Below are 26596 nucleotides of genomic sequence, written 5' to 3'. Positions count from 1 at the left end.
AGTCATTTCAAAATAATTGTTACCTGTTTGCAGTTCATTTTTAATTTAAAAATATGCATACAAAGCAGAAACTTCTAATAGTTAATTTTTTAAAAAAGATTTCTTTCTTGTGTATGAATGTTTTGAACATCTGTGTCTGTGACTGTGGAGGTCATAAGAGGGTGTTAGGTACCGTAGAATTGGAGGTATGGGTAGTTGCTAGGAATCCAACTTGAGTCCTCTGCAAGAACAAGATCTCAACTGCTGAGTTCTCCAGACCCGTAGTTAAATTTTGTTTTCAGTTTTCAAAGAAATCCAATCAATTCAGGAAAATGTTTTTCTAGACTAAGAAACAATGAAAACAATTATATTATTATAGTTACCCATATGATGCCCGCTGTTCTGATAGTATGTATTACGGAATTGTTATGCTATTGAAACTGTTGGAAGTCATGCTTGTTTATTTAAGGCTGGGCTGGTATTGATTGACAGTGTCCTTTCAATTTTTTTTTTTTTTTTACTTAGAGAAAGCCTTAGGGACTAGGTTTATTTTCAATACATGTATTTTTTGAGGTCCTAAGTCCTGCCCTGTACTCAGTCAGCATTGTACCTGAGGGGAACAGTATGAACGAATTCTCCACAGAATTACATTAGTACTGTTTCCTTTTCGTAGGAAGTGTTGTTGACTTCTTTTAGGCTTACCTTTACTATCCCTTTAAGTTATTTATTTTGTGTGCACACACATGTGGGTGCACATATGCCTTAATACATGGTGGTCAGACAACATGCAGAAGAATCAGTTCTTTCTTTCTGCCATGTGGACCCTAGGGTTGAACTCAGGTTGGCAAGAGCCTCAACCCGCTGAGCCCTCTAGCTATCCTCAGCGTTGTCTCAACTATATTAGCATACCCTGTTAAGCATTTCTTATAAGAACTTGGCTGAAGCTGATTTTAATTCTTTATCTTTTATAAGCAATCCAATAATGTTTCTCCAAGTGGAATTTTGGTCCCACGGTACTTGGTTAGCCAAGTTTAGAAACGCTCGGTACTCTGTTCCCCTTAATGATTCTGCATTAAAGAATCTGTTTCACATTACCATGGAAACCATTTTCTGTTGAATTGTTATTTCCACTCAATACATTTGAAGAAAAACTGGTCTAACATTAGTTGTGTTAATTTTGGTGTGATAACTTCACAAGTAACTTAACTCTTGAATTAACTACAGTGAAAAATATTGGGGTCTATATCTGCATACTTTTTCAGTAACACATATGTCATTTCTGAAATCGTTTTCAAAACACAGTTAAAAGTAATTTTGTTCCAAAGCCATTTGATGTTTAAAATGTCATGTACAATTCAACAGCTTAACATAAAACCTTTGCTTTGGGATTGTCTTGTATGGGTTCTCAAATCAGTGCACGCCAGTTACCTGAGAAGCTGACAATTTATACAACGTTAGTCGGACTGCTGAATGCCAGAAATTACAACTTTGGTGGAGAATTTGTAGAAGCCATGATTCGCCAACTGAAAGAATCACTAAAAGCAAATAACTATAACGAAGCTGTCTATTTGGTAAGTGTGCGTGTGTACGCGCGCGTGCACGTGCGTGCTATAAGTTGGTGTTAAAGTGGAGGAAACAAGCTACAGCCAATTAACTATGCTCTTATCATGAATTCTGGTCCTTGCTCATCTCGTAGCCGTTCTTTGGGAGCCATTGTTGCTTACTACTCAATGTGGTCGTTTGTGTTTACTTTGAGTCCTGGTCCTTTTCCTTGCAGCATATGATTTCTTATTTTCTTATATCTTGGCTTCTACAGCACAACTCTTTGTAAACCTGCTAATAATAATAATAATAATAGCATCAACATTGCTCCTGTCTTTGATTCTTGTCTCTCTTTTGCTGGGTTGTCATCTTTTATTCCTTAAATGTTTTTTTTTAATTGCCAGAACCTTACATGATCTGGAGTTGACAGTCTTTTATTATTATTATTATTATGTATACAGCATTCTGCCTGCATGTATGCCTGCACACCAGAATAGGGCATCAGATTCATAGATGGTTGTGAGCCACCATGTGTGTGGTTGCTGGGAATTGAACTCAGGACAGAGTAGCCAGTGCTCTTAACCTCTGAGCCATCTCTCCAGCCCCTTAAATGTTTTTTTTTTTTTAACAATGATTCTGTCTTTTATTTAAGCTTCTCTTCTGAATCAGTGTCATTCACTCTAATAGCTATATAAGCCAACTTTATTTTGATGGGGACCCCAAATTTATAACCGTCTCCCACCTCAACCTTTTTCCTGAGTTCTAAACCAGTATCCCAAATAGAGCCCAGAGATTTTGTCTTGCAAGTCCCAAAATTCATGTGCCGCTGGATAAGACATCCAGAAATCTTCCATTAATTGTTAGCTTTTCTTTGCCTCCTTTCTGTCTCCATTCCCTCTCATTCCTCTCCTAGATTCCCTTCTTTGTCCCATTGCCTCTATCTAGCACAGCTTGTAACTTTTTGTGTTCTTAGCTGCTTCCTTACTTGACATTTGTCCATTGGAAGTCTCTGCCTTTGAATCTATCCATAGTAATAGCACCAAAGTGGCCTTTGTGTAAGTAAGCTCTGCTCCTTCACTTCCTTCCTGTTTTTTTTATAGTAGGTGGTCTTAAAATTCTGATACATGAAATGATTCATTGGGCTGCAGGGAGTGAACATTAGAACCTTTTATTTTTTTTAATACAGTTTCATATACGTATTTAACATATTCTGGTCACATTGGTCTCCCATTATCTCTTTTTTCTACCTCCTCTTTCTGTACCCTTTCTAGTTCTTTTTCTACTTTGATGTCTTTTTATACATGTGTGACTCACATGTTTAATTTAGAGTTGCTTACATACAAGTGTAGGTAGTTATTTACTGGAATATGGGCACCTTACTAATGGCTACACAGCTGAGGAAAACACCTTCTTCCTCAGAAACTGTTAGCTGCCACAGCTCCTCAGGAAGGGGTGGGGCCTCATGAGCTCCATCCCTGTCCATGAAGGAATGTTGACCTGCCTAGTCTTGTGTAGGTAGGTTTTGTATAGCTACTGTGAGGTTGTGAGTGGTGTGGCCATGTTCCTTCTAGAGACTCCTCCCCAACCTCTGGTTCTTAGGTTCTTTCTGCAACACAGAACTTTTATGTGTCTTGAATAGAACGAAATGGAATTAAGTTTCATGTTTGCCCCAGTATGGTTGCGTTCTCTTGTCCTCTGTATACCTTCCAGGTATATAAAATTACTTGCACAACCCTCTGCCAAGAATGCCCTCCCACTCCCCACTGAGGGCTTTGCTCATCCTTTATAACCTATCCTTTTCCCCTTGTCACTGGTCCCAAGGGCATGTTTTTTTGTTTTGTTTTGTTTTGTTTTTTTCTGTGTAGCCTTGGACCCTGTCCTGGAACTTGCTCTTGTAGACCAGGCTGGCCTCGAACTCACAGAGATCCGCCTGCCTCCATCTCCCGAGTGCTGGGATTAAAGGTGTGTGCCACCACCGCCCAGCTCCAAGGATACTTTTTAATTTACCTTTTGGTACAGGAGTCATCTTTTTTTGTTGAGATTATGTTTGTCCCAAATAAGCTATTAAGTTCCCTTAAACAGTATCTTGGATAGTGTTTATTTGACCCTGGCCCAGAGAGGACACCCAGTAAATAGCTCTTTTACTTAAAATTTCCATTTCTATATTTCAGTAGTGAATATTATTCCTAGCCAGACAAAAAGACCAGCCTACTTCAGTAAAATGGAGTATCTAGAATATTTGGCTGTCTGAGTACCTAATGTAGCATAGCATGGAAACCCACAAAATCACAGATTCCTATCCAGCATAAGATCTTTGTCATACTGCCCAACTTTGCCACTGTACCACAAAAGCAACTGTGGTCAATAAGTAACTGAATGAGTGTGAACTTCTGCAAGTATGGTTATAATGGGCACTGAAATTTGAATTCATGTCATTTTGTGTGAGTTTTGTTTTAAGGATTAGAGACTTCTTGGCTCTTAGGTTGTGCAGACAAAAAGTAAGCTAAATGTAGCCATGGGCTTTAGTTTCACAGACATCACAAGGTTGTTTATTCTGTGGCTATCTGAATGACTGTTAGGTGTAATACAACTATCCTTTGTCATCACAGGTCCGTTTTCTGTCTGATCTTGTGAATTGTCATGTGATTGCTGCCCCATCTATGGTTGCTATGTTTGAGAATTTTGTAAGTGTGACTCAGGAAGAAGATGTGCCTCAAGTAAGACATTTTATGTTGAATCTCTTACATGAAGTGCTGCACCAGATTCCCCCACCCCACTGATAACTCTTTAGCGACAATAAACAAAATGCAATAACAGGTTATCACACTATAATGCTTAATATCTGAAGGGCAAATGCACTGGCTTACTAGTGGATTCTCTTGACATCATTGTGTTAATTCAAATGATTTTAAAAGATTATAACTGTATAACTAGAAATCCTCTAGACGAGACAGATATTTTATTTGAGCCCTTTAATAAAAGCCTCCCCAGGATCACGTTTTCGAATAAAAAAAGATGGAGCTGGGGAGTTGTCTAGCTCAGTTGCAGAATGATTGCCTAGCATCTATTAGCCGTTGAGTTTGATCCCTAACACTGGAAAGAAAGAATAGTGAATGAATGAATAAAATTAACCAGCATTCTTTTTTAACTTTCCTTTTTAAACTTTCTTTAGGTGCGACGGGATTGGTATGTGTATGCGTTTCTGTCGTCTTTGCCCTGGGTTGGAAAAGAGTTGTACGAAAAGAAAGATGCAGAAATGGACCGCATCTTCTCCAACACTGAAAGTTATCTTAAGTAAGGGCACATAGTTCACATGTTCTTTGTTGTTTGTGTAAAGGTATCATGCTGGTATAATAAATGTCTTAAGTTCTCTGTTAGCAGTGACACCAGTTCAGTTCCTGAAAATTTTCTGTATTAAATGTCATTCTCCTGCTGCCATAACTCACATAACTCTCAGTACTTGCTAGTGTAAGAAGTTGGTATCGTGTTGGTATTGTTTCACATATGGTTGTGAAAGACATGAACACCATGGTGAAATAGCTCCATTAGTGTCCTAGTGTTCACATGCTTAAAGGTCACCTGGACTACTTAGAATCACACTTCTGCCCAGGCTGTGGAATGACTGGAAGAGGTTCAGACATGTGATCACTAATGTGTTATGAGGAGAAATAACCTTGTACGAAGGTTATTTCATACACATTAATCCTAAACCAAACCCTTCTCCCGTGTCAGCATAAGAACTTGCTTTATCTTGTTAGATACAATGAAGTTATGAGCCTTGTTAGTAAACATGCCTAATTGTTTCATAGCATGATGATGACAGTGCTATGTGTTCCTTTAGCTTTCACAGGTTGATCTTGTCATACTTGTGTGGACACCATTATTAACTGCTTTATTCAGTACAAATAAATATGGCAACTAAAGACTGTTTTCCATGTCTATGTGCATGCATGTGTGTGTGAAAGCGAGAGAAAATATACTTAATTTTATTCAAATTATATTCTTCACATTATCTTGGTGACATATAGACCATTATCAGTATGTTGCTATCTGATGGATAAAAATGTTTTTCATTGCTTTAACTAATCATGAAAACCATTGAGTGTCTTTTATGTTTCTAAAGCCTAAGTGTAGATTTTCCTTTTTACCTTTAGAAGACGCCAGAAGACTCATGTGCCCATGTTACAAGTTTGGACTGCCGATAAACCACATCCACAAGAAGAGGTGAATTGATTTCCGTCTCGTGATAGACACACAGTTCTTGTGTGATGCTTATCTCTTTAGCATACCCAACTGAGTCTCCAACCCTGACAACCTGAATTCAGTTGCCAGGATCCACAGGTAGAAGGAGGAAACTGATTCCTACAAGTTGTCCTCTGACCTCTGAGCGTGCGCTATGGCCCATGTGCCACACAAATACATTAAGCCGCGATTTTTTAAAACGCTCAAACTAATTACATTTGTATATCTTAGCTAGGTTTCTAAATATTTCCAGTGAGGAATTCATTTCCTCGGAGTCTTCAGCATAGAGGGGTATTTAATGTATGATAGAATGTAATTGAAATAGTCCCTTGCTTTTTAGAATATCAGTTTTCACAGACTTGACACATGTTAGATCTAAATACTCAATTTTAAATAGCAGCGTAAACAGCCCCAAATGTGCTTCTGAAACAAGCTGTGGAGTGAAAATGGAGAGCGAGCCGCTCCATGGGTAGAGCAGCCTGAGCTACAGCTCGGGCCGTAGTGACAGAGAGGAAGACCTTTCAAGTTGTCCTCTGACCTCATTGTGCACAATGTGGCAAGTGTGTGCACGCTACTCTAATTTTAAGGAAAAACAAAAACTTAATGCCATTCTTTTCTACTATATGAAATACTAAATTAGTCTACTTTGTCCTGCATTTTAGAGAGAAGATGTTTTCTGAACTGTCTAGCCAAAATGTTTATATTAAATGTTAAAATCTCCTTTTAGTATTTAGATTGCCTATGGGCCCAGATTCAGAAATTGAAAAAGGACCGGTGGCAGGAAAGGCACATCCTAAGACCCTACCTTGCCTTTGACAGCATCCTCTGTGAAGCGTTACAGCACAATCTGCCTCCTTTCACACCACCACCTCACACGGAGGACTCGGTGTACCCGATGCCCAGAGTCATCTTCAGAATGTTTGACTACACAGATGACCCAGAGGTACGTGAGTGGCAAAGTGTTCCAGGAAGGACCTGGCTTGCAGCTGTCCTTGTGATTTAGTGTCCTTTGACTCGTATTCTAGATATTTTGTCTTTTTTTTTTCCCCAGGGACTTGTTTTGTTTTTTATTGTTTTTATTAAGCCAAACATTTTTGTCCACTCCTTCCTTCCTTCTCCCTCTCCTAATACACTCTCCCATGGCCCCCATGCTCCCAGTTTATTCAGGAGATCTTATCTTTTTCTCCTTCCTCTGTAGTTCCATGTATGTCTCTCTTAGTGTCCTCTTTGTTTTCTAGGTTCTCTGGGGTGTGTACTGTAGGCTGGTTTTTCTTTGCTTTATGAGCAAGTACATATTATATTTGTCTTTCTGGGTCTGGTTGCCTCACTTAATATGTTTTTTTTCCTAATCCAACCATTTGCCTGCAAATTTCAAAATGTCATTATTTTATCCATTCTGTGGTTGAGGAGCATCTAAGTTGTTTCCTGTTTCTGGCTATTACAAATAATGCTGCTATGAACATAGTTGAGCACATGTCCTTGTGAGCATCCTTTAGGTATATGGCCAAAAGTGGTATTGCTGGTTTTTGAGGTAGATTGTTTCCTAATTTTCTGAGAAATCGCCAAACTGATTTCCAAAACAGTTGTACAAGTTTGCACTCCCACCAGCAATAGAGGTGTGAGGGACCTTGTGCCTCAGTTCCCAGAGGAACAATAATAGTATGGATCCCATGTAAAATGAACAGTGACTCACATGAATTGTAGCTGTTGGGTAGGCTGTGTTGTGTGTGTCGTGACCAGAGGTTGACTTCAGCCGTCTTTCACTGCTCACCACCTTTTTTCCCAATGAGACAAGTTTCTCATTGCATCTGGAGTTCACCACTGTAGCTGTACTGCTGACCAGCAGACCGGATGGGATCTACCTATCTTGAGCCCGCCCACCCACAGCACCGGGGACAGAGGCATGTGCCACTTGGCATAGCTTTTAATGTGGATTTTTGTCAACCTTTCAACTTAACATTCTAGTTTTTAAAGATACTTCTTATAGTGTTTATGAAGTCATATTGTTAGTAACCCTTTAACAGGAGAACATGATTTTGTTGTGAGTATTGGAAGTAAAAATTAACATTTTAAGCACACATTAATTATTTTATATCTCACTGTGTGCGTGCCAGGCACTAGATTAACTTCATAATAATGATTTCTCAGGATATGTATTGGTGAATGAGCACTGGCCTATGTATTATAAAGGTACTTGGTCTGGCTGTAACTTCTCTGTTGCCTGTGTCGGATAACTAGCTATGTGTATGTACCAAATTACTTAGAGAACACATGCAATCCCAGAGTGAACTTTCATGTCTGTGCATCTAGAGAATCAGCTGTCTTTGGATGAAATGGCACTGCCCATGACTTTGGTTTTGTTGTTGTTGTTTATTTGTTTAAAGAATGCAGACAGAGGGCTGGAGAGATGGCTTAGTGGTTAAGAGCATTGCCTGCTCTTCCAAAGGTCCTGAGTTCAATTCCCAGCAACCACATGGTGTCTCACAACCATCTGTAATGCGGTCTGGTGCCCTCTTCTGGCCTGTAGGCATACACACAGATAGAATACTGTATACATAATAAATAAATAAATATTTTTTTAGAAAAAGAATGCAGACAGAAATAAAGCAGAGATTCCAAATGTTCCCTGCTCTTCAGTCTGAGTTTCAGCCTTTTCCTCACTGGCTCAGCCCGAAAACAGAGCATGGCCAGAGTATAGTGGGAAAGGCTTGGTTTAACTTGACGGCTTTGGTTCCTGTCCAGTAGTCCAGCCTTCCCAGAATGGTGGGAGGACTTGATTGCCTGTTTTGCTATATTAAATAATAAGAAAACACTTAGCTTCACAATTACATGATGTTTAGTTTAGGGTTATCAATGCAAATCTAGTTTATATTCATGACATTTAGTCTTTGTGATGAATTATTATAGCAAAGGAAACAAGAGTTTGACCTCAGAATGTATTATATTCCTTGCTGGTGCTGCACTCTGTGCCTGTCTTCCCTCTGTCAGAAAGATAAGTACCCCAAAATAGTTCCCTCAAAATGGAAATGTTGCATTCTTTTGTATTTTGATAGTGTCTTTAAGAAGTGTTTATTAAATTTAGAAATTGGGTGATATTTCAGTGGATAAAAGCACAGGCCATGAAATCTGGCGCCAGAGTTCCATCATAATTGGCTAACCTGCATGGTAAAAAAAGAACCAGTTCCCACAGAATGTTCTCTGATCTCTACAAATGTGCCATGGCAGCACACACCCACACTGGATGGATGGGTGAATGGAATGAGTTTTTAGATAGGTAGGTAGGTAGGTAGGTAGGTAGATAGATGGTTTTTTTGTTTTGTTTTGTTTTGTCTTAATTTATTTGTGAAATGGGCCTGGTGGGTATTTGATGAATCAGGAGCACTATGCACTCTTGATTCTGTGGTAGGTATTTAACATGACAGTTCAGTCCCAGATTTGGGTATTTATTGAATAAATGAAAGAGATCTGTTTTGTGATTCTGTGCATGAGCACATTGGTCTTCTTTACAGGGTCCTGTGATGCCAGGGAGTCATTCGGTGGAGAGGTTTGTCATAGAGGAGAACCTTCACTGCATCATAAAATCCTACTGGAAGGAAAGGAAAACTTGGTGAGAGTCTCTCCATGGTCCTTTTAAAGGGGGTCGGAAACCATTTTGATGATTTTATAAGAACAATAAAAATCTGTTGGGAGTGTGTAAGGCTGAAGAGATAGCCTAGCAAGCATGAGGACCAGTGTTTGGGTACCCAGCACCCATGGAACAGTTGGCATTCACCTGTATCTCAGTTCTGGAGACACCGAAACAGGAGTATCCCTAGGGATCGCTGTCCATCCAGTCAAGCCAACCCGTGAGCCCCAGGTGTTTTGTTTGTTTGGAATATTCTTTATGTGTATGGGTATTTTTCCTGCATGTATATCAATCTGGTGCCCTCAAAGGCCAGGAAATGGCTTTGAGTTGCCTAGAAATGGGGTTCCAGACAGCTGTGAGCTGTCATGTGGGTGCTGGGAATTGAAGCTGAGTCCTCTGCAAGAGCAGCCAGTGCTCTTAAACTGCTGAGCCATCTCTCTAGTCCCTAAACCCCAGCTTTAATGAGAGGCCTTATATTAGAAGTAACTGAAGACATTCAGCACTGACCTCTGGACCTCTGACTTCCACATTCCTGTTCAGCCCACACAGGTACATACATTCCAAATATGCTAACGTGAAACAGTAGGCTGGTTTTAGTTTGGATGTATGGAAATTAAAGCTTACTAATGTTTTTTTTCTGTTTTCTAACATTTAGAAACCTAAGTATTAATACATTTTCATACAGCTAGAAAGTTTTGGCTTCAGTTTTGAGAAGTGTTGTCTTTAGGAGTGGACCACCTGTAAGAATGTGCTGAGTTAGATCTGCAGGTGCTGGTATTATTATTTTTCCTTTTTGTGTGGAAGACAAACAGTTTATACCATGTCAATAAATAACCCAACACTAGAACATTACTGCAAGTTCTTTTTCGGCTAAGCTCACTGCATTTGAAGCTGTTGGGTTTTGTGTGTGTCTTTGTACACTTGCTAGCTAACTGGACTCACACTTCTTACAGTGCTGCACAGCTGGTGAGCTACCCAGGAAAGAACAAGATCCCCTTGAACTACCACATAGTTGAGGTATGCATTCCATGTGGTGCTAACTGGTTTTCCCAGTCTGTCTGAGGACTGTATGGGGCCTCCTGGCTTTGTTTACCTGTGCTCTCCTTGCTGCTTACCAGGCTCTGAGAATGAAGAGAAAACCAAGGAAATTGCCAGTTTTGGTTCTCAGCCTTGCTAGTAAAAGGAAGAAAGGAGATTGAAACTCAGAGCCTTTACCTGTTGAGTCATCTTGCTGGCCTCACCTGCCTCTTCTCTCTCTCTCTCTCTCTCTCTCTCTCTCTCTCTCTCTCTCTCTCTATCTCTATCTCTATCTCTATCTCTATCTCTCCCTCCCTCCCTCCCTCCCCCTCCTCCCTCCCTCTGTCTCTTCCTCTCCCCCCCCATCACCTCTTTTAAGTGGCATGTGTCTTTAACCCCAACACTCGGGAAGCAGAGGCAGGCAGATCTCTGAGTTTGAGGTCAGCCTGGTCTACAAAAGTTCTAGGACTGTTTCACAAAGAAACACTGTTTTGGAAAATGGGAGTGGGGTGGGGGAGGTATAAAAAGACTAGATGTCACCATATCAGCCAACTCTTCCTGATTTGCTGGGACTCCAGGCATGTGCTATCATGGCTCTAAGTCATATTTTTAAATATGAAAAAAATATATATAGAATTTCTGAGACTAGGGCTTTAGACATTGAGGAAGGGGTAGGAAATAGCATGCCAAAAAGATCTGGGGTCTGTTGTGAGTAGCCACGTAGAATACTCAGCTGTCTCAATCCTTGGTCCACTAAGAGTTCTCAGTACCCACAGGAATGCAGCTCTATCATCCTTTGATATAGACTTCAAAGGATGGATTATTTTTGCACATTTGTCTCGGCAGTGTGGGTCACAGCAGCCTTCACCTAGCGGACACTTGATATAGAAAAAGGGGGTGCTCATTATGTTGTTGAGCTGTAGATCTCGGAAAGCATAATTGTTAAGGATAAAGGTAATTCGTTCTCCATTGCAGGTGCCATGGACTTAGGGTTAGGTTGTAACGTGTGGATCTCTCTTACCTTATGTTTCCAGGTGATCTTTGCAGAGCTGTTTCAGCTCCCAGCGCCCCCTCACATCGATGTGATGTACACTACACTGCTCATCGAGCTGTGCAAGCTTCAGCCAGGCTCTCTGCCCCAAGTTGTATCCTTTCATGTTTTCAAATGTACACCCCTTGGCTGTGCTTTTTAAAAGATGACATTCTGGAGCTATCTTTTTTCAATTTCCTGTGCTTTGGGTTTTAGGGATAATGGAAAATAAGACCAGACAAAATACATGCTCATGAAGTTGACGTGCATCATCTCCCCCTGCTTAAAATAGAACGTGGTGCTATGGCATACACGCTCCTTTGTCCTCCCCGCAGGATCCCTCTGCTTTCATGCCATACTAATAGTGCTGGTGTTACCTCCCATTCCCTTGACTTGTGTTTGTTTCCTGAGATAGGGTCATACTCAGTAGCCAGGATGGCCTCGGCCTCCAAAGTGATGGAATTACTGGTTTGAGGCCATATCCAGCTATTCCTTTGCCATTTTGTTTTTTGAGACAGGGTTTGAACTGTCCTGGAACTCACTCTGTGGACCAGACTGGCCTTGAACTCACAGAGATCTGCCTGCCTCTGCCTCACAAATGCTGGATTTAAAGATGTGTGCCACCAGTGCCTGGCTCCTTTGCCTTTTAAAATAACAGGTTTTTGAAGAAAATTACATTCTGCCTTTTCAGGACTTCGGGTCTCCTATAAGCCCATTAGATAAGTGCCATTGTATTATTTGAATAAATAGTTCCATATCTGTAGCGTGTGTGCGCGCACATGCATGCGTGTGTGTTGTGCTGCTTCCATGAGTTACTAGGAGTGATGTTAGTTCCCATTATACCTGTGGGTTTGCTCATTTCTCTAGTTCCATCAGTTTTGCTTTGTCGATATTTGGTACAAATTTGGTCAAATTTGTTTTGCCCTTGGTGAAGTAACTTTTTTACCACTCTGGAGTGGTTCTACCTTATGTTACATGGCGTTTGTCTTAAAAGGCCTTATTTTTTGTTTATTTTTGTTTTTTTTTAAATATATGTATGTGTGTGTTTTGTTCTTTGGTTTTTGTTTTGGATTTTTTGTTTGTTTGTTTGGTTGGTTGGTTGGTTGGTTGGTTGGTTGGTTGGTTGGTTTTTTGAGACAGAGTTTCTCTGTGTAACAGCTTTGGCTGTCCTGGAACTAGCTCTGTAGATCAGGCTGGCCTGAAACTCACAGAGATCCACCTGCCTCTGCCTTCCAAGTTCTGGGATTAAAGGCATGTGCTACCGCTGTCCAGATAGATAATTTTTCATCAAAAATTTTTCATGCAGTATATTTTGATTATATTCTGTCCTCTTCCCCAATTTTTCCCAGATCCTAACCACTCAACTCACTGTCTCTTAAAACAAAAACAAAAAAAAAAATGAAAATTGGGAGGGGAAAAGAAAATATTAAAACAAAACACACACATACACAAACATGGAGTTTGTTTCATGTTAGCCAGCTCCTGCACATGGCCTGCCCTGGAGTCTGGTTGATAACCCAGTGACACTCCACTGGAGACAGCTGCTTTTCCCAGCAGGTATCAATTGCAGAGTCTTGGCTAGGGTCAGCTCTGTGTCCACTTGCCCTCCTCATGCTGGGATTTTGTCTGACCTGAACCTGGGCATGCCTTGTGCATGCTGTCGCAGCTCTGGGAGCTCCTGTGTCTCAGCCCTGCGGTGTCTGGAAGATTCTGCTGTGTCCTTGGAGTCATCCCCACCTTTGTCTCTTCAGTCTCTCCACCTCCTTCCTCTTCCACATAGATCCATGGTGCTTCTGGATTGTTAATAATAAGCATCAACGGCTTTCTTTAGCTAAGATAACTCTCCTTACAGCTTGCTGCATCCTTCCATTCCTGTGTGTCTTGTAAACCACTGCACTCCTCTCCAGTGTGACAGTGTCATTTGATCGCACACTATTTCTCATGCCCATTTTATTTTTCTTACTGTCTGATTCTTAGATTATAAAGTGTTTTAGTTGTTACTACATTTTGTCCCCTCCCCATGTATGTTTGTGCACACACACATAACAGACATACCTTTCTCCTCGGTTCTGGCCTTCCTTTCCGATAATAAAAAGATCAGAAAACCCCTTCTAGTATGCTTATTTTATCTTTTTTGCATTTGAAAGAAAAAAATATGCATGATATTCATTTAGATGTATCTGTCCCTATCATTCTTGGTGTCCATTTCTTTTTGTATGTCCCGAGCGTCCATCTCTAATTATTTCCTATGAAATTTTCTTTAAAGGTGGTTTCTTCCTGGTGGTTGCTACAGTTTTTAGAAAATGTTTTATTTTTGTATTTGTTTTTGTTTGTTTTGTGGTAATGTTGGTTTTTGGTATGAGGTTTTAGAGAGAACTGGGCACAATGTTTATAAATTTTATAATATTTTGAAATCAGAAATAACCTGAATCTCCAACAACACATGGATAAACAGTTTGTTTCTTGTAATGATAATATTCAACAAAGAGAACTTGTTTTTATTACAGTGACAGCATGAGTTGAAAAATAATTTATGCTGAAGGAACGATAACAGATTCACAGGTCTTGATACTGTTTTTGTAAAATTCTAGAAAAATGTGAAAATCCCAAGAGACCATTAGATTTTTGAGGGGAGAGGTCTAGAATGACTGAGGAAGGACTGAATTACAAAAGTCTGGGGAAATTGTAGAGGTGATGAAAATAGTAGCTGATATTTCACAGAGGTGGATACAGTCAGACTTATTGCATGTCATGGACAGTTTCAGTTCAGAGCTCGGGAAACAAGATGAGTGATGTGAAGGATGAAAGGCACATGAGGTTGTTGGTGATGCAGACTGAGAGGACACGGTTTGTTTCTCACGTCACAGTGTACTCTAAAGGAGAGTGGAAAGGAGTTTTCCTTATCTTCAACGCACAGCTTGCACAGGCGACTGAGATGCTGTATATGCGTCTGGACACGATGAGTACTACATGTGTAGACAGGTACAGCATTGGTTTGGTTACTTCTGTACTAACGGTTATGTTAGCACCCTCAAGAGTTTATCAGAAGGCTGTCTTAAGGGTTCCCAAATTGTTCCCTGTTTTCCAAACCCCTTTGTGTGACAGCTTGCTTGTTAGAACACCATGACTTCTAGTCTGTTTCAGCCTCTGATGATGCCCGTTCTTGCTTCTCTTTAATTCCAGTTCTTACTTGAGCACTTGAAGCTTAGGCATCATTTAACTTTCCCTACTTAATTGCATATGTAAGTCTTTAAGATAAGCTTACTTTGAATGATAAATTTAATACTATATTTATTATATATAAACACTTATAGATTATCTGTTTTGAAAATAATTCCAGAGGAGTATCTTCAAACCTGCGGCTTTAAGAGTCCATTTATTTTAAATAACTGTATAAACCTGTGTTGGATTGGTACAGCGTGGTCATTTCATTCTCACTGCTTTCTTTGGGAAAGTCTGTGTGACTGCCAGCTGGTTCTTTTTTCTTCTGTCCATTTCCCAAATCAGATTGGAAGAAGAATTGAACAGTTGTCTAATTTCCATATCTTTTACCCAAATTCTTTATTAAAATTGGGACTCTGTCAGTGACCCTGAAAAATTCAAGTGATTGAAGTCAGATCTTTGATGGAAGTGCTTTAAGAAAGTGTCTTCCAGTGTCTCTGCTCTAGTAGAGTATCAATTCTGTAAACATTTTGAGTACTCTTTTGACCTTCACAGCACTGTTTAACACAATAAGATCTCTCTTGACTAGAGAACTAAGTATATTTTTAAGTGGGACTTAATGCATATAGACTGTCATGAAAAGCTTGTAGTGGGTGTGGAGGGCTGGCTCAGCAGTTATGGCGCTTGCTGCTCTTACAGAGGACCTGAATTTGGTTCTCGGCTCTCACCCACCTCAGGCAGCTTTATAACCATCTCCAGAGGATCCACCACACTCTGGCCTCTGCCACTGCATATACATACATCATAAACACATAAATTAAGTAAAGTTTTTTAAAAGGTCATAATATAAATGTAAGAAACTAAGTGCTGGATTGAAGGCTCAGTGGTTAAGAGCACTGACTGCTCTCCCAGGAACCCAGGTTCAGTTCCCAACAACATATGACAGGCTTATTTTGGTTCTGCTATTTGTCAATTATTTATAAACATTTAACTACATTTTTTTACTGCTTCCATTTCATCAACAGTTACAGGAGAAAAAATAATATACTCCTTCGTAGCTGTGAGAATCATTTATGAATGTTTGGCACAAAGTATGAGCTTAAATCATGTCTGTTGTCTAACAAGAATAAAAGGATGCACCGTCAGGTGAACTGAGATAGCTGGGGACTATAAGACAGTGAGTTAGAGTCTTCAGTCAAAGAGCCACAGGTAGCGAGTGGGGTGTAAAAGACAAGGTTTGGCCGCATAAATTGCTGGTCTAAATTGCATTCTTCCTTTCTCTTCTCCCCTGCCTCATTCCCCAATGTAGGTTTATTAATTGGTTTTCTCATCATCTAAGTAACTTCCAATTCCGTTGGAGCTGGGAAGATTGGTAAGTGTAATGTTTTATTCTACCTTACTCAGAAACTTACATTAAAGATCTCTAAGTCTGTAAAGTGCTTGCCACAGAGCCCATGTTTAAAAGGCTGCTGTTGAGTCCTGCATGGTGGTACGCTCCTTTAAGCCCAGCACTCAGAAGGCAGAGGCAGATCAATCTTTTGTGAGTTCAAGGCCAGCCTGGTCTAAGTAGTAAGTTCCAGACCAGCCAGCACTACACAGTGAAATCCTGTTTTTTTGTTGTTTGTTTATTTGTTTGTTTAAAAAAATAAAGCCAGGCACGGAGGCACGGGCTTCTACTCCCAGCACTGGGGGCATAGAGGTCGGCAGATCCCTGAAGCTCACTGACTAGCCAGCCTAGTGAGAAACCAAAGTAAGCACACCAGGAGAACAGCACATGAATATACACATACACAAAAGAACCTTCCTATTTAAAACTCACTTTAAGATAGTCTGTTGTGCTGGGCAGTGGTGGCACACACCTTTAATCTCAGCACTTGGGAGGTGGAGGCGGGTGGATCTCTGAGTTTGAGACCTGTCTGTCTACAAAGCACAAAGCGAGTTCTAGAACAACCAGGGCTGTTACACAGAGAAACCCTGTCTTGGGGGAAAAAAAAAAAACAAAGTCTGTTGTTGTTTCCAGTATTAGTTACTATATATGGATGAGATAATAGGTAGGAAGACCCTATTGTAAGTCAGGAAATGAAGATTATATATACAAAGGTATATATATATATATATATGTATATGTATATATATCTATATCTAAAAAAAACCACATTTCCTCCTCAGGTCTGATTGTCTCACTCAGGATCTCGAAAGTCCCAAACCAAAGTTTGTAAGAGAAGTTCTAGAAAAATGCATGAGGTAAATAAGCCTGTGTACTTCCTCCTTGATTTAGGTCTCTCTGCTTCTCCTGAGGAGATTGCTTGAACTGGTTAGCATCTGATTCTCTCGCCTTTGCATTTCTGATGCATGTCCACGGTATTCTTTGTTAAATCCTGGTCTTTGTCCATCTTCCACCTCACATTTTAATTAGTATTTGGGCTGCAATTAATCAGCTGTACCATTGGATTTTATGTGAATTAAACCAAAAGATAGTTTTAATGTCCCCCAACATTTATGAGAATTTTCTCATTTTCTAAGCTTGTATTTTTGTCTAATTTGTGTTTTCTTAGTCCTCCTCTAGAGTCTTCTATTTAAAAAGCCTTGGTTTATAAAAATAGAATTATGTTTTGGGGGAACTGTGATCTGAGCTTTTAATGTATATTTTTTGAGGGATAAGTAGGTTTAGGCCTTTGGAAAGACACAAATTACATTTATCTCTAAATACTTTTCTCTCTGTGTTACATCCAACCCAACATTGTTTTTAGCCATCCCTTATCTATAACATGATGTGTAAACGCTTTGTCAGGTGGTAAGAAACTTGGCTCTTCCTTTCTTTGGTGCATCACAACCAGCCTCCCAGCCGTGCCAGCCTTACCCCTCCACCCAGCCCTTCACCACCCTACTGGGGGATGCCCCAGCCTACACCTCAATGCAAAGTCAGTGCGTTTTGAGGCAGGCCGGGTTTACTTGTGCTGACTTACTCAAAGGCCTGGAGGACTTTGTCTCCGTTTGCTTCTTGGTTGTCCACTGAGTTTGGGATTTTGGATCCTGGCTCTCTGGACAAGTTGAGTATTACCGAAGACTAAAACATGAGACCTTTTCTGAGGCTCTTATTTGTGTTGTAGGTTGTCTTACCATCAACATATATTAGATATTGTTCCTCCCACCTTCTCAGCTCTGTGTCCTGCAAACCCAACCTGCATTTACAAGTATGGAGATGAAAGTAGCAGTAAGTAATGAAACGGCTTGAAATCTCTCTCCTTAAAAAGTACTGGTCCATGATGCTCTGAAGCCAGTTAGTTATAGGAGGAAAAATCGACTTTTTCTTAGAATTGAATTTCTTTATTTGAAAAGTGACCCATCATTAGTCACTAGATTAAGGATTTTGTTGTTATCTAATTAGTAGTTATTAACTTACAGCGTTTTTCTATTTATATTGTTTACATTGTTTTATATATGACATTTTAATATGGTACAAAAAATAGTAAGATGAATTTATACCTGGAATGTACTGAAACTGAAAGTGTATATTTGTTACGATGGAGACTTCTTAAATTGGTTATCATCTTGTCTTAGTTAGGGTTACTGTTGCTATGATGGAACACCATGACCAAAAGCAAGTTGAGAAGGAAAGTGTATATTTGGCTTATATTTCCATATCACTGCTCATCATTGAAGGAAGTCAAGGCAGGAACTCAAGCAGGCCAGGAACCTGGAGGCAGGAGCTGATGCAGAGGCCATAGAGGAATGCTGCTTACTGGCTTGCTACAGATGGATCTTATGAAGCGTTTTTTCATTCAGATAACTAGCTTGTGTCAAGTTTACATGAGACGAGCTGGGAGCACATGGCAGTCTGCTTCTAAAAGTAAATTTGCAAACATGACTTTTACCACTTGCACCTTGAATCAGGTTCTGGAATTGCTGTGGTCTTTCTGCTTTGCATAGTTTATGCTTTGTGAAGGCAGTATGTGCAGTGGTGGCCAGTGGTACCAAGGTAGATGTCGGTTATCCCGCTGTGCTCTTGCGATTGCACTGAATGTTGTAGTTCATTCATGAGCCTCACATTTTGTGCTGCAAGGAAGTTCTCTGTGTCTGGAAACTCTGCTCTTCCTTGCTCTGTGCAATTATATTACCTCAATACAGAAAGCCCTTTAATCTTTAGTTCCTGTTTCTTCCTTAGGTCTGGCCCAAGTTTGTTATTTGTAAAATAATTTTAATCTTTAGTTAACCTATTTCATAAAAATGCTTTCTGTCTACTTCTGAACTAAATTTCTTGGTGACAAAGAGTTCTTATTTTCTTGGTGTGTTTTTTTTTTAATTTTGTTTGTTTGTTTGTTTGGTTTTCATAGAATTTTCTTCCACTTTCAGGGACGGGCTCACAACAGGTGCTAGCTGAGTCTTTGTTGTGACCTGTTGCAATAGACATCAGTCATTACAGGTCTTAATGTTGTCATCATTGTCTACACTGAAAACATGACTTCTATACCATGAGCACACACTCACAAAACCCTAACAGTAAGCACAGAGCCTCTTAGTCTAGATAGAAAAAAAAAACTAACAAAACATTGAATTGGGTGAAGCTTTCATGTATAGTATCATAAATGGTTTAAATGCTGATCTTAGCTGAGGGGTGATCTATTTTAAAGTCTGCTATTAGCTGCTCATAGAGCCAGCTTGATCTACCTTCCCCTCTGCTCTGTATCTAGATTCTCTTCCTGGACATTCCGTGGCACTCTGTTTATCTGTTGCTTTTAAAAGTAAGGCAACTAATGATGAAATCTTCAGCATTCTGAAGGACGTACCAAATCCTAACCAGGATGATGATAACGGTAAGAAACTTACTTCTTCAGCCTAGGCACATAGCCCACATTAAAGCATCCACAGCTCTGCTGAAACATGAGCTCTATCAAATCCTGTGGGTTCTCATACGGCAGTCGATCTGCTGCTCTTAGGACCTGCATATTCACCCCCTTACCGAAGAGGCCCTAAAACCCCAGAATATAAACCATCCTGGATGTGGTAGTCCACACCTTTTATCCCAGCTCTTGGGAGACAGAGGCAGGTGGATCCCTATGAGTTAAGGCCAGCCTCGATTACATAATGAATTTCAAGCCAGCCAGAACTACATAATGAGGGCTTGTCTCAGAAACAAGCAACAGTTAACAAAAAACAAAACAAAAACAAAAAAAAAAAACAAACATGTCCTACGTACAAAGTAAATCACACATTGCTTATTCAAGGATTTTTTTTTTTAATAATTATGCCTTTAGTATATATTTGGATTGCTGAATGGGAAATCTTAGTGTGTTAGATATTTTTGATATAATTGATGTTTTCTCTAAATTATTAACTACTACAGTACTAATAATACCTAATCTTTACTTAGTATATAGCATGCTATTTCAGCCAGTATCTTAGCTTTGTTGTATTTTCCTGGTATGAATAAGGAAATTGGCAGAGTTGTACTGACATGCAAGTTACCTGATTTGTGAGTGGATAAGGAAAGAAGTACTGCAAGAGGTCTCTAATACTGTTTAAAACATGCGGTGAAATAGTTACTTAGAATAAGTAAGCGAGTGTATAGCACACAAAGCCAGATGATAAGAGCAGATGACAAGTCTACAGAGCCCGCCATATGGTTGGGGAGTACACCTAGGAGGTGTCAGCCAGCCATGATAATACTAAATTTAGACTCTGGCAGATATCTTAATATAATGGTTAAAAGGTTTGCTGCTTTTGCTTTAATTAATATTTGACACCTTCTAGACAGAATACAAAGGAGGCGATATATGGGATTTATTTTTAAGGAAATGGGTCTTAAACCAGGCATGATGGTGAAAACCTGATAATCCAAGCAGTTTGAGATTTGGTCTGTATATTCAAGTCCCAGGCTAACCAGAAGTACATAGTAAGACCCTGTCATAAATTTAAAAAAGCAAAAAAACCAAAACACTGAATTTTATAGAAGAATTGGGAAAATTACTCCAAAAAAGAGAGAATTAAGGGTATGCTTTCTCGATGGTGGGTTGAGATGAGGTCTCATTATGTAGTTTGGCTGTCCCAGCCTCGTTTTATATTTTGAGTAGACTTTGATTATTTACTTTTACTGACAGATTATTATATGAGTGTCTTAAGAGCATACTATCTGCTTAGCGTCCCTGGGTTTGTCACCAAGAAACTACTGTACTTAATGTTTATTTCATACTGTAAATGTTTTCAGATGAAGGCTTCAGTTTTAACCCATTGAAGATAGAGGTCTTTGTGCAGACTCTGCTGCACTTGGCAGCCAAATCCTTCAGTCACTCCTTCAGTGCTCTTGCAAAGTAAGTATGTGCATTTGAATACCAATGCTGTAGTAATTTTTGCCTAAAATTGTTAAATATGAAGATCTTACTACATAATTTGATAGCATGAGATTCGGTTTGTGGTGGCCAGAATGTTTCCCATGGTTGAGTATACAGTGTAGATGTGCGTGTGGCAGGTGAGCTAGTACAGTCATTCACACGGGCAGAGAGGTGGGCAGAGAGGTCCAGCCTGTCTGCTTTCCAAAGAGATAGAGCAGAAATGAAAGCCTGCCCCAAGGTTGCCCTCTAAAGAGAGAGCAGATGTGGTAAGCATCCAGAGTAAAAGAGAGTGCTCTCACAAGTTGGTGGCAGCTTCTTTGCAGACCAAAGTCTAATGCTTTTATGTATTTAGGGATTACTTTGGTTATCTTGCATTTGCATATTATGTTTTTAAATTGAGTAAGATTAAAGGGACTTTGAAAAGGCTTTTGTGTAATTACATGTCGTATTTTTCACCTTCGTCTAAAGGTTTCATGAAGTCTTCAAAACTCTCGCAGAAAGTGATGAGGGGAAGTTACATGTGCTGAGAGTTATGTTTGAAGTTTGGAGGAATCATCCACAGGTAACAACTATTTATTTAGACATAGTGAGTGTCGGGGGAGCCTGCTTGTTCATTTCCTGGACACCCAGACCCAAAATAAGCACACAGAAACTGTATTAATTAAAATACTGCTTGGCCTATTAGCTTATGCATGTTTCCAGCTAGCTGTTCATCTTAAATTAACCCATTTCTATTATTTTATATTTTACTATGAGGTTGGCCTACAGACAAGGTTCCAGCTAGCAGCTTGCGTCTTTCTCCTCTGGCAGCTACATGGCTTCTCTGACTCTACCTGCTTTCTCCCAGCATTCAGTTAGTTTTCCCTCCTAGCTCTATTCTGTCCTATCATATGCCAAAGCAGCTTCTTTATTCATTAACCAGCAATAGCAGTACATATACAGAAGGACTTCCCACACCATGTCCTGGCTATGTAGGTGTGCAGATTAGAAATTAAGTATATTTGAATCCGCCAGTAGAATGGTTATTAAATCCGTATTCTCTGTGTTGTAGAAATAATTGATACCTTCTTTGTGATAAATTCTTAAATTATATTGATTTGTTGACTGGGAGTACATGGGAAAGCCACAGAGCTTGTGTGAAGTCAGATGACAAATTTAGGTCAATTCTCTCCTTCCACCCAGTGGGTCCTGGGTATTGAACTTGTGTTGTCAAGCTGAGCATCAAGTGTCTTAGCCAACTGAACCATCTCGTCAGCCCTTGCTAATGTTCTTCACACGGCATTGTGGTTGGTTTGTGCTACTGCATTCCCACACATATTAGATGCTGAGTGAGAAAACTGCTGCTGGACAGCAGTATTTTGTAGAAAGTAGTTATGTTTACCCATTTCTGTAAACAAGACCCATAAGATGCTGTTTTTCAACTGGAGATTTCAATTGAAATTATATACACACATATTTTATAAAAGTATTATCAAGTAAAATTTCCAAAATATTAAGTGCTACTAAATTCCAGAGTTTCTTTTCATGCAATCTTTATTGTTAACACAGTATTTCTTACAGTATTTAGAGCCTAGCAAAGAGCAAACTAAGTCTAAAGACTGACTAGTTAAATCCCTGTAATTGCAGCACTTGGGAGGAAATGGTAAAAAAAAAAAAAAAATCAGGAGTTCAAGGCCACCTTTAGCTATATGAGACTCTCCTAGAAGAAAAAATAAATATGAAGACCTATTGCTTAAACTGGTCAGTTCCATCGCCATTGAAATCAAATTTTATATCCCTGCTAACTTATTTTCATAGCATTGTTGTTTTGCCCACTTATCAATCAAGCTTGACCCTGTCTCTGTTTCCATTGTAGATGATTGCTGTCTTGGTTGATAAGATGATTCGCACGCAGATTGTTGACTGTGCAGCAGTAGCAAACTGGATCTTCTCATCGGAGCTGTCTCGTGACTTCACAAGGTTTGAACCAGAATTTAGAGTGCGTATAACCTGTGTGAAGTAGTTCATATCACCTGGTAACATTTTTATGAAGTTACACAGGTTTTAAAGATGATCAGAACCAGGACAGCCGAGATTGACATGCAATGAAAGCAAATGAGATCAAATTAAACTCTATGACAGCCCTTTAACTTCTCCACTATACCTGTTACTGCCAGCACACGCTGGTCCGAAATATACTGAGTCCTGAGGTGACAGATGTGTTCAGAAGTTTTAACAGGGCCAACAAGATGGCTCAGTGGGTCGTGGAGCTTCCTGTCAGGCTTAGTGAGCTGAGTTTCCTGGTTTGATCCTCAGAACTCACCTGGTGGAAGGAGAAAACCAACTCTATGGTTTAAGGGCTAAACAAGTACTGGTATGGTACTGCCTTCTGGGAGCCCACCTGAGTCAGGTGAATGGAGCTAGACGCTCTCAGAACTCACAGCAGTGGTGAATTAAGTGTTGCTGGAGAATGTATAACTCTGCCCAGGGGATAGAAGGCCCTATCAGCCCTTAGGAATGGTAGTCTGAAAAACTGATGTTTTCTCTGTAAGTGTAGCTTAGCATACATTAACCAGCTGCTGTATTATGTTCAGGTTGTTTGTTTGGGAAATTTTGCACTCTACAATTCGTAAGATGAACAAACATGTTTTAAAGATCCAGAAAGAGCTCGAAGAAGCTAAAGAGAAACTGGCGAGACAACACAAACGAGTAAGTCATGTGCTGAATCCTGCGCGGTTAGAGGTTACGACCTGGTCTGCAGGGTAGTGGGAGTCCATGCCTTGACAGTGTGTGCCGTGGGACTGACGCTGATAACAGAGTTTTTTTCTCTAGTTTACATCTCTACCTTGGCTTCCCAGAAAAGTCTGTGTGTATTTCTGAGTCTGGCACAAAGGGGAAGGGAGACAATCATAGATGCTATGTGGAGAGGTGGTGCAAGTCAGTTTCAAGTCCCAACTTGTCAGTACTTCTCATGGAAATAAAAATTGTGTTAGAACCGTAGTTCTCAACCTATGGGTTGCAACTGCTTTGGAGGTCCAATGTCAGATATTTACCTTATGATCATAACAGTAACAAAATTACAGTATGAAGTAGTAACAAAGTAAGTTTATGATTGGGGGATCACAAAATAAGGGACTGAATTAAAGGATCACAGCTTTAGGAAAGTTGAGAAGCACTGGTTTACAGGGAAGCAGTGAGCTGGCTGGATCCTGACTTATATTAGTATTCTCACTGGGTGGTGGTGGTGCATGCCTTAATCCCAGCACTTAGGAGGCAGAAGCAAGACAATCTCTGAGTTCGAACCAGTACAGCCAGGGCTATACAGAAAAACCTGTCTCAGAAAAATAAATAAATAGATAAGTAAATAAATAAATGATAATAGTGAGTGTTCTCCATTACAGTATTCCCTGGTATTTAGTGTTTCCACCAGAGTAGAAGATAGGGGAAAGATATTAGTAAGTTTAATGACTGAGCTGGCCATAGCTGATGCACCTCATAGTCATTACCCCACGACTAGTACCACTTAGTTTTCCCAGAGCTATCACTACAAGAATAAAAGCCCTTTAATATAAAACCCTTCCCCAGGGCTAGGGGCATAGCTCAGTGATAAAAATCACTTGCCTAGCATCTCTGAGCTCCCACCCCCAAAACCAGCATTCGAAAGTGGAGGCAGGAAGATTATGCATGATTCAAGGCCAACCCAAGCCACATAGCAAAGCCTGGCATTATAGTCATTCACCTTTCTTGATGGATTCTGCGCATTGGATTGTTACTTTGTTCCTATGCCTTTTGTAGCGAAGTGATGACGATGACAGAAGCAGTGATAGGAAAGATGGGGCCCTGGAGGAGCAAATAGAACGACTGCAGGAGAAAGTAGAGTCTGCTCAGAGTGAACAAAAGAACCTTTTCCTCGTCATCTTCCAGGTAAGCCAGCTTGGCGTATGGGATAAAAAAGGAGCCATTCCCTTGGTTTGAAAAGTTGCTGTTTTTAATCACAAAAATAGTGAGGACACAGAACTTTGCAGAATAGTGTCACTGCTTGGAGGCTGCAGTGAATCTGTGCTGTCTGCTCATTATTTACATATCTGTGTCATTTATCTCTACGGTTGATGATTTAGGTGACCGCCTTCTTTCCTGTGAACATTTTTGTACATAGATTGTATGTATGGGGGGCTGGAGAGATAGCTCAGTGGTTAAGAGCATTGCCTGCTCTTCCAAAGGTCCTGAGTTCAATTCCCGGCAACCACATGGTGGCTCACAACCATCTGTAATGATGTCTGGCGCCCTCTTCTGGCCTGCAGACATACACACAGACAGAATATTGTATACATCATAAATAAATAAATAAATATTAAAAAAAAAAAAGATTGTATGTATGCAGTGTTCTGCCTGCATGCCAGAAGAGGGCACCAGATCTCCTTATAGATGATTGTGAGACAACTTGTGGTTGCTGGGAATTGAACTCAGGACCTCTGGAAGAACAACCAGTGTTTTTTACCTTTGAGCCATCTCTCCAACCTGAGGTTAAAGGATTTAACATTAAATCTCTCCTTTGCTAAGTTGACAGTCCTGAAAGTCAGGAGTACACAGCAGTTTGGTGGAGCAACAAGACCATTGAGAACTCTGGGTTTGGATTTGTTCAGCAGTTAAGTTCTCCCTCTAATGCTTCCTCCACTGCCATCCTTTCCAGCGTTTCATCATGATCCTAACTGAGCACTTGGTACGATGTGAAACTGATGGCACCAGCATATTGACTCCGTGGTATAAGAACTGCATAGAGAGGCTGCAGCAGATCTTCCTGCAGGTTTGTGTTTAGTCACACAGGCGTTCTGATTTAAAAAACCCTCAGGAATCTCAGTGGTAAAATAAGACGACATGAATAAGACGACAAAAAGTCCCCATAAAGTATATCAGGAGGGAGGGTATGAGGTTATGTAGTTCCTATAGGCCCTTTAGTTTATGTCCATTTGTTGACACTACTGTTCATCAGAATATTTAGACAGATTGGTTTTATATCACTCATACTCTGGGTTGCCATTTTCCGTGGTAGGGAGCCCAGCATAGCTGTAATCTAAAATGTAAGAGGGGGATTAGATTCATAAAGGTATTTTAACATCTTAAATTCCCATAGTAAACATGTCCACAGGAGCAAGGTAAACCCCTGGGGTCTCTGGGCACAGAGTACCAACATCTGCTTCCAGACATTGATGTGTAGGGGCGTTAGCTTCATTTTTTCCTCTTCAAGGCATTAACTCCCTAAGTTCTCCTTTGTTCTAGGAAAGTGACCATTTCTAAAGTAATCATTCTAAAGTTCTATTCTGTAAGCCTCCCAGGCACTTGTAGTGACTAGCCAGTTCAAAAGCTAACCGAGAGCCCCTAGTCCTCTAGAAATTTTTGAGTGCATTTTAGTCTTCAGAGAAAAGGTTCTCGTTTTTTGATGCCTTGGCTTCCTAGTCAGGCTGCTTTTCAAAAAGCTGTAATGTATTGTGTCCTGACTTTCAGGACGCCCTCTGAAATTGTCTGCGGCTTCCTGCCGTGCCTTGCATCAAGGATTCCATAGGAAGGCTGTTAAAACTGGGTTTGGTTTTACATCATTGTACATCCCTCCGCTCCTTTCCCTGCCTGCTCTCTCAAATCTCTGGAGATGCTCGCCCTATTTTTTGTCTCTCCTCAGCATGGGTGGGCTGTGAG

At 40.2% G+C, this 26596-nt stretch overlaps 1 protein-coding gene across 4 annotated transcripts in view; it reads left to right on the top strand.

Moving 5' to 3' along the window:
* Positions 1-26596, top strand: part of Ncbp1 (nuclear cap binding protein subunit 1) — a 48321-nt gene that overhangs the window by 8137 nt on the left and 13588 nt on the right. For 3 of the 4 annotated variants that reach the window (XM_075967275.1, XM_075967273.1, XM_075967276.1), the window contains exons 4-22: positions 1394-1550; positions 4131-4238; positions 4694-4815; positions 5676-5745; positions 6491-6706; positions 9273-9370; positions 10342-10405; positions 11440-11550; positions 14353-14417; positions 15907-15969; positions 16767-16841; positions 17708-17811; positions 19289-19411; positions 20803-20905; positions 21395-21488; positions 22782-22885; positions 23500-23614; positions 24701-24829; positions 25596-25709. In XM_075967275.1, coding sequence (XP_075823390.1) covers positions 1394-1550; positions 4131-4238; positions 4694-4815; positions 5676-5745; positions 6491-6706; positions 9273-9370; positions 10342-10405; positions 11440-11550; positions 14353-14417; positions 15907-15969; positions 16767-16841; positions 17708-17811; positions 19289-19411; positions 20803-20905; positions 21395-21488; positions 22782-22885; positions 23500-23614; positions 24701-24829; positions 25596-25709 — 2035 coding nt within the window. Of the gene's footprint in view, positions 1-1393; positions 1551-4130; positions 4239-4693; positions 4816-5675; positions 5746-6490; positions 6707-9272; positions 9371-10341; positions 10406-11439; positions 11551-14352; positions 14418-15906; positions 15970-16766; positions 16842-17707; positions 17812-19288; positions 19412-20802; positions 20906-21394; positions 21489-22781; positions 22886-23499; positions 23615-24700; positions 24830-25595; positions 25710-26596 lie in introns of those variants that run through there. The other variant, XM_075967277.1, reaches the window with a different exon arrangement.

Source organism: Microtus pennsylvanicus, chromosome 3 (genome assembly GCF_037038515.1).
Source record: "Microtus pennsylvanicus isolate mMicPen1 chromosome 3, mMicPen1.hap1, whole genome shotgun sequence".
Lineage (NCBI taxonomy): Eukaryota > Metazoa > Chordata > Mammalia > Rodentia > Cricetidae > Microtus > Microtus pennsylvanicus.
This window is presented reverse-complemented; position numbering and strand designations above follow the sequence as displayed.